The sequence below is a fragment of the Leopardus geoffroyi genome, chromosome A1 (genome assembly GCF_018350155.1).
Source record: "Leopardus geoffroyi isolate Oge1 chromosome A1, O.geoffroyi_Oge1_pat1.0, whole genome shotgun sequence".
In the NCBI taxonomy this organism is placed as follows: Eukaryota; Metazoa; Chordata; class Mammalia; order Carnivora; family Felidae; genus Leopardus; species Leopardus geoffroyi.
The window spans coordinates 11,673,593-11,685,100 of record NC_059326.1 but is presented as its reverse complement, the minus strand read 5'-3'; the positions used below and the strand labels follow the sequence as shown (position 1 = coordinate 11,685,100).

The window sequence follows — 11,508 nt, the reverse complement described above, 5'->3', positions numbered from 1 at the left end:
ATTGTCTCCATGGATAGAAGAACGTGAACTTAAAATTACTGAGTGGTTTTTCGTAGAAATGCCGGCAACCCTACTTGGCGGTAACAAAGGTTGAGGCCCCTTTGAAAAGCCTGATTGATGGTCTCCTAGAAAGTCTCAAAAGCATTGCGCTGAGAGCGGCTTATGTATCTGGGATGCCAGGCACTCACGTTCTCTTTTCCTTTACGGATGAATCCCAGAGTAGGGTCACTGCCGTTTTCAGCCCAAGTTGACAGTTCTAAACCACTTCCCCACTCCAGATCTGGGAACTAGTTAGGGTTTACGTTTGTCACAGCTAGTGTGTCTCTCACGCAATGAATTCTGGGAGACCAAGTCTCCGAGCGCTGAGTCTACCAGGCCCGGTGCGAACGCTGGACTTCAGTTCCCACAATGCCGAGCGCAAATCCGTAATTCCTGCCGGGGTAACAGCGCGGTGGCCGCCATCTTGCGTACGGCGGTGCAGCTTGCCCAGATGCTGAGGGCTTGGGGTTTAGTTCCTCTCTGCTTTGGGGCGGTGTTTGCGTGTTGCTTTTACCTTTTCAGATGTTCGTGTCTTTCTAGACGAGGATTTTATTGGGAGTTAAAAGTCAATGCAGAGCTGTAGTGTAAGGTGAGTAAACACCCCATTTTAAGTAAGGGTGGGGTAGTGACGGTGACGTTTGTCTTTTTTTTTTTTTGGGGGGGGGCTCTCGTCTGCTCTTGGCTGGACCCTTTTGATTAGCCCGGAGTGGACCTTTGAGTCTCGGAGATCTCTTGAATTTCTAACAACCCGAACAGCCTCCATTGGGACAAAGACCCCGGCTGACGCACATTTGCCCGGGCTGCCCTCTTTAGAGGTCAGGAGGCCATGGGACTCAGGTTGTGTATAGGCCACGCCGTGTTAATGCAACCGCTTGTTGTTCTTTGAGACTTTTATGAAATATTTCGAATGAGGAAATGAGAAGCGGAGAGATGGCCGGAGGCGCTTGGAAGGGGGGCCGTTTCCAAAAGGACGGCGTTCTTTGCAGTTGTATCATCTTCAGTCTCTGTAGGCCTACCTGTATCGTTTAGTTCGTCTTTTTTGCCCCTTTTCCTCTCTGTTAGAGGAACACCAGAGAGAGGGCAGAATGAAGTATGTAAAACGGGCTTTGGGATCGCACTTTTGAGGGTCCCTAAGTAATTTCAGGGGAAGCAGAATTTATCTTTGAGATTGACCAAGCATGTGGAAAAGATCAGCGCTTTGATTTGGGGAGTTGCCAGATTTCTAAACGTAATGTGACATGTTTGAGTCACTCTTAGTGCAACTGAAGTTTGTTTGTTTGTTTGTTTATTTTTCTTTTAAATTAATGCAGTACAGCCGGTTGGAAACCACTTTTACACTAACAGGAATAGGGTCTGTAAAGTCTGGCATTTCAGGTAACCTAACATTTGATTGCTAAGGAGACGCTGAGGTTTGAGAGCTGGATCCATTTACTCCCAAAGATTTAGTGATTTTAAACAGTAAGGGTTTAAAATGCCATTTATCACACCATTTTGGAAATGTGTCAGTTTGGCTGGCAGATTTACTCTCCATCTTAGTACACAATTGTGTATATCATCAAATATATATTACTGATTTAATTTTCCAAACTTAAGTTCTTTAAGTTCAGAAATGCATCATTTCCATTAAAGGTGAGATATTCCTTTTTTTTAAAAAAGATAACTGACTTACCTTCAGTGAGACTCACCCCCCCCCCCCCCAATCATTATAACAATACTTAAATAGTAAGTAGTTATAAAATTACAACTTTGTAAGTTTTATATTTTGGGAAAATGTTACCATTAATTGTGTATATCACACATTCAAATGTCTTCTCTGTTTTCGTGTTTCTGAAAAACTTTTTAGATTTTTAAAATATTAGCTAATAATTATGTGATTTATTTGTTCCCCAGATGCCTTATGGTGAAATTGAAGCAAAATCCTTGGATCATGGTGAAGAACTAACAAGTGAACCATGCTATAAAAAATTGAAGTCAACTGAAGAGGCTTATGTTTTTTCCCACCATAGTAGTGCTGATTTTCACAGAATCCAAGAGAAAACTGGGAATGATTGGGTTCCTGTGACCGTTGTTGATGTCAGAGGACATAGTTATCCTCAGGAGGACAAAATCAAAGCTACAGACTCCCCGAAACCTGTGCGTGATGAGGTGCCTGGTAATAATAGACCAGATGTTATCGAATCCATTGATGCACAGATTTTACAGGATACAGGTCCTCCATTGGTATCCACAGATGATGAGATATATAGCACAAGTAAAGCATTTATAGGACCCATTTACAAACCACCTGAGAAGAGGAAATGTAATGAAGGGAGGAATCAGTCAGGCACTATCAATGTTATAGCTGACAAAGGACAAGAAACGAAACAGAAATTTAACTCCAAAGAATCAGAGCTTGACAATGAATTATTCCAGTTTTACAAAGAAATTGAAGAGCTTGAAAATGAAAAAGATGATTTGGAAGGAAGTTGTAAAGAACCTGAACCCTCTGAGGAACAAGTTACTGCCTGTCATCAGGGCCATAATAATGGTCTGTTAAAATCTGAAGAAGGAAAGAAAAGAGATCTTAGTAATGTTCTTCAGTCACATTGTGGTTATCCACAGCACGTGGGAAACGAGCCAGGCAAATATCCTTGTAATGGACAAGTAATACCTGCATTTTGTGATGATTCGTTTACTTCCTTCAGGCCTGAATGGCAGTCAGTACATTCTTTTATAGTACCCCCTGGTCCTCCTCTTCCCAATTTTAACTATCATTTAAATATTCAAAGATTCGATGCTCCACCAAATCCACCATCAAATATTTTCCATGCCCAAGATGGTTCTCAGTTTCAAAATGGGTATTATGTAAATGGTTGTCACGTTAACTGGAACTGTTTGACTTTTGATCAGAACAATGACTATATTGATTGTAGTGAGAACACCAGTAGAGATCATTCCTCTACAAATGGCTACAATGTGCAAGATGGATATGTGAATAATGGTTTCTATGAAACCAGTGAAGGATGTTGGAAAGATACTTCTATGGACAACCATCATGGAACACACAGGCTTATGAACCAGCAGTTTCAAGAGGAAAAGTTAAATAAATTGCAGAAACTACTTATTCTTTTAAGAGGGTTGCCTGGTTCTGGGAAAACAACGTTGTCTCGGTGAGTAAAGGATACCAAGTAAATACTTGGTAATTCATTACTTAAAAATCATAGATGATAGTTGTAATCAACAAATGCTTTCATGTTTCTAGCAGAAAAATTTTAATTTGTTACACTTGAGAATGGTATCTGATGGTGTAAATATTTAAAAGGATGTTTCCTGATGGAGTAAAGGAGAATTGGCATGTAAAGATTCTGCTGAGGGTTTTAAAAATAGATACACCATTGTATAATTATGACAGTGATGTAAGTAAATGCTATTTGAGAACTGTATTAGCCTTCCCTTTTTAAGTCAGATTCAAGAAGAGCTGGACTCAGGCTTTTGATTTCGTTTTTTCAAACTTTATGGCCTTGGACAAGTTTTGCTATTTGTTAATAGAATGAGTAATACTTATTTTCCTGAAATAATTGTGAGAAGTAAATGAGATAATCCAAGGAAAGAAGGTGTGGGAGTGTTTTAAGCACTGTGCTGCGTTCATATCGTTGATTGACAGAGGGAAACTTTTGATTTCTTTACGTTTAAGGAGTCTGAGGTGAGCAGTACCTGAGTAAAATGGAGTTATAGCTGGTGATATATTATTGAATGACAAAATGTTTCAAATTCTTGTTTTTGTTTACATTTTTAAGAAAAGAATATTGATGCATTTGATTTCATTTGTGAAATGAAAGCAGTTGTGAAAAATAACACAAAAACAATACAAATTCTTTGCAGTTTTTGTAGGATGATTCAAGATGTATGCTAGGTAAGGAGAAAAAGAAAACTTGATGTCTTGGTGGTGAGGATAAAGAAGTCCAAAGAACCATTATATAAATGTTTTGTATTTTCTTGCAAAACAGTCTGAATAGAAGTTTCTTCAGAAGCAAGAAATTAAAGATTAAACTTATGGTACAGACATTTATTTTAAGCTAGATCGTAAGCTGTGATCTTTGTAAATGAATTTAAATTTAGGTCTTTGCATTTTGATTCCTTTTATTTTAATGAAGATTTTGTAGAGAAGATGAGATTTCAACTCTTTAGAAAGTACAGAAATTAAGGGTGAAGTCTCACGAACATGGGCAGTCTCCTAGGTTTAGAATATAAGACCAGAAGAAAGAAACAGTTGCAATTTGGAAATTGTATGAAGGGATCTCCTAGCTAGGGTCACCTGACTATGCGTGGGTATAGAATAAATTTAAGAAGGAAAGATGAGATTTGAGATAACATTGGAGTATGTTGAAACCGAAGGTGAATAAGGTATGTGATAGAATTTCAAGGAGGAATAATTATAGTTGGAAATGATAGAGGTGATTATATATAATATGCGTATTTGAGGAATTAGGTGTGTAGGAGTGGATGTTATAGTAGTAACTACCATTTGTATCATGATTTACAATTTACAGAGTACTTTCACATATAAAAATCTTGTAAGATTGGTTGTGTTATTTTCATTTCATAGAAGGAGCAGAGGCTTAAGAGAATAGGTTCAGGTTAAAGGGCTTGGGAGAAGTTACAAAACCTGGGACAAGATCAAACTATGGATATAAATGATAGCGTGTTTCTTCTCTGCTCCTTCACTTTAATATCTATTGCATGCAGGGCCCGATACCTGACTCCTGACTTTAAAAAGCTTGTTTAAAAGAAGCAAGCATATCTGTTTAGGTCACCACCCTTTTTTTTTTTTTTTTTTATAAATGTGTGTTTATTTACTTATTTTCTTTTAATTTTTTTAATTTAATGTTTTTATTTATTTTGAGAGAGAGAGAGCACAAGCAGGGGAGGGGCAGAGAGAGAGAGGGAGACACAGAATCAGAAGCAGGGGAGGGGCTCTGAGCTGTCAGCACCGGGCCCGATGCGGGGGGTTTGAACTCACAAACTGCGAGATCATGACCTGAGCTGAATGGGACACTTAACCGACTGAGACACCCAGGAGCCCCTAGGTCACCACTTTTTTTTTTTTTTTTAATGTTTTTATTTATTTTTGAGAGAGAGACAGAGTGAGTGAGTGGGAGAGGGGCAGAGAGAAAAGGGGACAGAGGATCCAAAGAGGGCTCTGTGCTGACAGCAGAGAGCCCAGTGCGGGACTTGAACTCATGCACTGAACCACAAGATAATGACCAGAGCTGAAGTCAGATGCTTAACCGACTGAGCCACCTAGGTGCCCCCAAAATGGGCTTTGAAGAAAGAAAGGTATTCAAGTCCTCTTCTTCCTTCATTTAGTCCTTGCCCACCTCTCCCATCTTCATGTCCTTCTGTAGTTGTATTAGCACCTGCCCTCTATAGCAGGAGACAGAATACCTGTCCATTCATTGTTGTCAGTATTTATTCAAAGGTTCTTTCGAATGCCTCTGCCTTTTGAGGTTTTGGTTTGTCATCTCAGCCCTCAGTTATCCTTCTGAACTCATGTAGTATTTCTTTACCAAATTTTTTACCTAATTGTTTACCCAACAACTTTGCTAACAGATTTTAATGAAATAAGTTTTAGATTAAGTTCTAACACAATTACAGAGTTTAAATATTTATGAATAAGCTAGTGCAAAACAGTTCATACCCCTTTGTAGGTATGTGGAAGTGCTAGCTCTTTGTCCTTTTAGGAAAACTTTTGGTGCTTTGATTAAAGGTTTATTTCAGGCAGAATTCAACAATTTCTAGATGTGGAATTTGTTACCATTGTAATTGCCATCAGCCAAACAGAATCCTCTGGAGTCAGGGATTGGACACAGGACCATTTAGGGATCAAGCTTTGGGTGTCATTCCTAGGGGTGTGGACTATAGACCCTGTTCATACAAGGGAGGAAAGTTGAACCTAAGATATTTTAGGTAATATGCATTTCTTCTACTCTACTGGTTTCGCTAACGACAGCGAATGTATTTTCAGAAATGGGCAACTAATTTCATTATTATATTAGCAAAATGTTGGGAGTTGATAAGAGATAAATACTGAAGCACTTTCAGAGAGGAGGAAAGATGTTACACTGCTGGTTTTGAAGATGGAGGAAGGGACCATATGGAGGTGGCCTTTAGAAGCTGGAAAATTTGGCGAGGATACGGATTCTCCTAAGGAGTCTCCAGGAGGAATGCCAGCCTACCCACATTTTGATTTTAGCACAGTGGAGCTGAATTCAGGCTTTTGACCTTCAGAACTATAATATAATACATGCTGTTTTAAGCCACCAAGTTTGTGGTAATTTGTTATAGCAGCCATAAGGAATTGTAGGGTTTTTTTTTTTTTTTAAGTTTTTTAATTTATTTTGAGAGAGAGAGAGTGTGGGTGAGTGGGGGAATGGCAGAGAGAGAGAGAGAGAGAGAGAGAGAGAGAGAAAAAGAATGAATCCCTAGCAGGCTCCCTGCTGTCAGCATGGAGCCCAATGCAGGACTCAGTCCTATGGGAACTGTGAGATCATTACCTGAGATGAAATCAAAAGTCCCACGATTAAGCTTAACCAGGTGAGCCACCCAGGTGCCCCAAGAAATTGCAGTTTAAAGAGAAATGGGAAGAGCTTTTTTTTTTCTTCCTCCCTGCTTTTGGAGGAGATCTCAGTTTAAATTCCAGAGGAAAAGATTGACCTTTCCTTATGTAGGTATCTGTTTTTTTAAAAGAAAAAAAATTTTTTTGATGTTTATTTTTGGGAGAGAGAGAGAGAGCACGTGAGCAGGGCAGAGAGAGGAGACACAGAATCCGAAGCAGGCTCCAGGCTCTGAGCTGTCAGCACAGAGCCCCACGCGGGGCTTGAACTCACAAACCGTGAGATCATGACCTGAGCGAAGTCGGACACCTAACTGACTGAGCTACCCAGGTGCCCCTAGTAGATACTATTCTTAACTGAAAGAGTGTTTAGAGAGTGAAGTGCCCCAGTGAAGTGGTTTGGGGATAAGGGTATACAGGGCCACCCTGCAGGGATAAGGGAATGCAGGAGATAAAGCATTCATGAAATGTCAGTTCTCAGATTTTTTTTGGAAAAATCACTTCTGGTCGTAAATGCACATGGATTATTAGAGAAAATAATGTATAGTTATTAGAAAATTTAAAAATAAATTATGAAAATTAACTCATAATAGGCCATTAGGGTTCCCAAAACAGTTAAGGAACGGGATTCACTTGTTCCTTACTTAAGTGAAGAATCATAAGCACAGACTGCTAGTTATCTGTGGCTGTGTAACAAATTACCTTATTAAAAACAGTTAAAGCAACAAACATTTATCATCTCACAGTTTCTGAAGGACAGGAGTCTGGGTGCAGTTGTCTGGGTGCCTCTGGGTCCAAGGTCTTTAACAATGCTGTTGATTAAAGTGTTGGCTAGGGTTCTGTTCTGATCTGAAGGTTGGGGTGGATCTGCTTGGAAGATGTCTATTGAGGTTGTTGACAAGGCTTAGTTCCTTGTGAGCTGTTGGGTTGAAGGCTTCATTTAGTTGCTGGCTATAGGCTGGAGACCTCCCTTGGTTCTTTTCTCCTTGGGATGCTCTCCATTCACAGCTCTGATAAGAGAAGGGGAGCCAGCTTTGAGCCTAAAACATAAGTCACTTTTTTCTATAATCTAATCTCAGAAGGGACATTACATCAACCTTGCCATATTGTGTTAGAAGCTGTAGTCACTGACTCCCACCCACACTAAAGGGGAAGGGATTATAGGAGGGGGTGAATACCAGGAAGCAGGCCTCATTGTAAGCCATTGGTTTTGTCTCTGACACTGCTATGTAACTCCAGGAGCCTGATTTCTGAAGTCATTTTTTTTTCTGGATTTGTTTAGTATCAAATTGGCAAAGTTGTCAGGAGAGTTAAATGGGGTCATAGATATACATAAAATGCTTGTCATATAGTAAGTTTTCAAAAAGATAGATATTCTGGAAAATACAAATCAAGTAGCCAGTGAGTTCATACCTGATTTTTTTTATTAGATACTTGATTTTTCAGAGTTCTAAGTTTTGACATTTGGAGGATTCATTTTAACACCTTACTTAATGTGTGAAAGTTCTAATAGAATCTGACCATAAGAATTTTGAAAATGTTAATATTTTTAAGTAACTTATTTTTGGTTCAGATGGTTGATATGGCATCACATATATCCAAATAGATTATAGGTAATTTTTTATATAAATCCCCAAAATAAAGCTTCACAGTTTGAGGTAATTCAGGGAATTTTTAAAAGCTGCATGAACAGTCTGGGAGGAAAAAGTCTCTCTCCAAGCTAAAATTATTTGCTGTAATTATGATTTATATATTTAAGATGTTCTTCATAGAGGTTTATTCATGTTTGATGTTTACTTGGTTTAATGGTGTAAGTTGATTTGCTATCTCCTCCCCTCTCCACACCCCACCACCTACCTTTTTTTGTGGTTAAAACATTTCTTGGGTACAAAAGCTATTATACGGGGCGCCTGGGTGGCGCAGCCGGTTAGGCGTCCGACTTCAGCCAGGTCACGATCTCGCGGTCCGTGAGTTCGAGCCCCGCGTCTGGCTCTGGGCTGATGGCTCAGAGCCTGGAGCCTGTTTCTGATTCTGTGTCTCCCTCTCTCTCTGCCCCTCCCCCGTTCATGCTCTGTCTCTCTCTGTCCCAAAAATAAATAAATGTTGACAAAAGCTATTATACGTTTGTAGTATGGTATTATTAATATCTGAAAAATCAGTGCTAATAAAAGAATGGAAAAAAATGAAACAGGATGTCTAAGAAAGGTGGTATCATTTTTCTGATACTGTTGAAAATAATTTGATATGATAAGGCTGATTATGGTCAAAATTATTTTTAGATGATTGAGCTTTGGTTTGGAATGCTAATATTGTAGCATTTTTATATTCTGGGTTGTCTGTATAAACAAATAAGATGCCAATTATATTAGATAGTATATTTTGGAAAAATCGTGGTGACTTAAAAAAGAAATCCAACTCCAGCCTCGCAAATAACTAACCATTTAATTTCATTTGCTTTGTTTGAAGTAATTCGAACTATAATTTCTATAATTGGAAATGCGTGTTTAAATTTTTTTATTTTTATATCTGCACTTTTATTTTTATTATAAAATGTACAAGCATACCTTGTTTTATTGTGCTTCATAGATACTGCACTTTTTACAAATTAAAGGTTTGCAGTAACCCTGTGTCAAGAAAGTCTGTCGCTCCATTCTTCCAAAACCATTTGTTCACTGAATGTCCTTATGTCACTTAGCAGTTCTAAGAATATTTCAAACTTTTTTATTTTTAGTATATTTGTTATGGTAATCTGTGATTAGTCATCTTTGATGTTACTACTAAAAAATTTTGTTTATGTTTAATTTTGAAGGAGAGAGAGAGACACAGAGTGTGAGTGGGGGAGGGGCAGAGTGAGAGAGGGAGAGACAGACTCGGAAGCAGGCTCCAGGCTCTGAGCTGTCAGCACAAAACCAGATGCAGGGCTCCGGCTCATGAGCCGTGAGATCATGACCTGAGCCGAAGTCAGATGCTTAATTGACTGAGCCACCCAGGCAACTCATATGTTACTATTATAATTGTTTTGGGGTGCCACGAACTGTGCCCATATAAGATAGGAAACTTAATTGATAAACATTGTATTCTGACTGCTCCACCAGCCTGCTGTTCCCCCATCTCTTTCCCTATTTTCAGGCCTACTTATTCCCTGAGACACAACAATATTGAAATTAGGCCAGTGAGTTACCCTACAGTGGTCTCTAAGTGTTCTAAAAGGGAGAGTTGCACATCTTACTTAAAATCATAAGCTGGAAGTGATTATGCTTAGTGAGGAAGGCATGCCAAAAGTCAAGATGGGCCAAAAGCCAGGCCTCTTGAGTCAAACAGGCAGCCAAATTGTGACTGCAAAGGAAAGGTTCTTGAAGGAAATTAAAAGTGCTACTCCACTGAGCACACAAATGATGATAAAGCAAAATAGCCTTGCTAGTATGGAGAAAGTTGGAGTAGTGTGGATAATAGATCCAACCAGCCACAACATTCTCTTAAGCCAAAACCTAATCCAGAGTCCTCACTCTGCAGTTCTGTGAAGGCTAAGAGAGGTGAGGAAGCTACACAAAAGTGTGAAGCTAGCAGAGGTTGGTTCATGAAATTTAAGAAGCTCTCTCCATAACATAAAAGTACAAGGTGAAGTGGAAGTGCTGGTGTAGAAGCTGAAGCAAGATGTAGCTAATTAATGAAAATCTAGCTAAGATAATTAATGAAGGTGGGTGGCTACACTAAATGACAGATTTTCAGTGTAGACAAACATTCTTTTACTGGAATAAGTTGCCATCTAGGATTTTCATAGCTAGAGAGGAGAAGTCAGTGCCTTAGCTTCAAAAGACAGGCCGACTCTTTCTTGTTAAGGGCTAACACAGCTGGTGACTGGGTTGCAGGCAATAGTCATTTACTATTCTCAAAATCCTAGAGCCCTTAAAAATTATGCTAAATGCACTCTGCCTGAGCAGACAGCATGGATGACAGCATGTTTGTTTACAACATGGTTTACTGAATATTAGAAGCCCACTGTTGAGATCTATGGCTCAGAAAAAAAGATTCTTTTGAAATTATTACTGCTCACTGACTGTATACCTGGTTACCCAAGAGCTTTGGTGGAGATGTAGAACAGGATTAATGTTGTTTTCATGCCTGCTACCACAACATTCATCCTTCAGCCCGTGAATCAAGGAGTAATTTTGACTTTCAAGTCTCATTATCAAGAAATACATCTTGTAAGGCTGTAGTTGCCAAAAATAGTGATTCTTTGATCAAAGTAAGTTGAAAGTAAATTGAAAACCTCCTGGAAAGGATTCACCATTCTAGATGCCCTTAAGAATATTCATGATTCATGGGGTCAAACTATCTATATGAAGAGGAATTTGGAAGTTGATTCCAACCCTCATGGATAACTTTGATGGATTTAAAACTTCAGTGGAGAAGTCAACTGCAGATGTGGTAGAAAGAGCAAGAGCAGTAGAATTAGAAGTGGAGCCTGAAGATGTAATTGAATTGCTGCAATCTCATGATAAAACTTTAACAGATGAGTTGTTTCTTATTATGGACAGCAAAGAAAGTGGTTTGTTAAGATGAAGTCCATTAGTGAAGATGCTGTGAACATTGTTGAAATAACAACAAAAGATTTAGAATATTCCATAAACTTAATTGTTAAAGCAGTGGCAGGTTTTGAGTGGGTTAAATCTGATTTTCACAGAAGTTCTGTTGTGAGTAAAATGCTATCAAACAGAGAAATTGTTTACAGAGACGTTACAGAGAAATTGTTTACAAAAGGAAGAGTCGATACAATACAAAATTGTCCAGTTTTAGAGAATTGCCACAGCCACTCAGCCTTCAGCCACCACCATCCTGATCAGTAGCAGCTATCAAGATTGAGGCAAGACCCTCCA

The 11,508-nt window shown here is 38.9% G+C and overlaps 1 protein-coding gene across 4 annotated transcripts in view; it reads left to right on the top strand.

Moving 5' to 3' along the window:
- Positions 1 to 432: 432 nt before the first annotated feature.
- LOC123595736 (NEDD4-binding protein 2-like 2) overlaps positions 433 to 11,508 on the top strand; it is a 74,684-nt gene continuing 63,608 nt past the window's right edge. For all 4 annotated transcript variants that reach the window (XM_045473449.1, XM_045473458.1, XM_045473467.1 and 1 more), the window contains exons 1-2: positions 433 to 628; positions 1,930 to 3,188. In XM_045473449.1, the coding sequence (XP_045329405.1) occupies positions 1,930 to 3,188 (1,259 nt within the window). In that variant the 5' untranslated portion in view covers positions 433 to 628. The remainder of the gene's footprint in view (positions 629 to 1,929; positions 3,189 to 11,508) is intronic.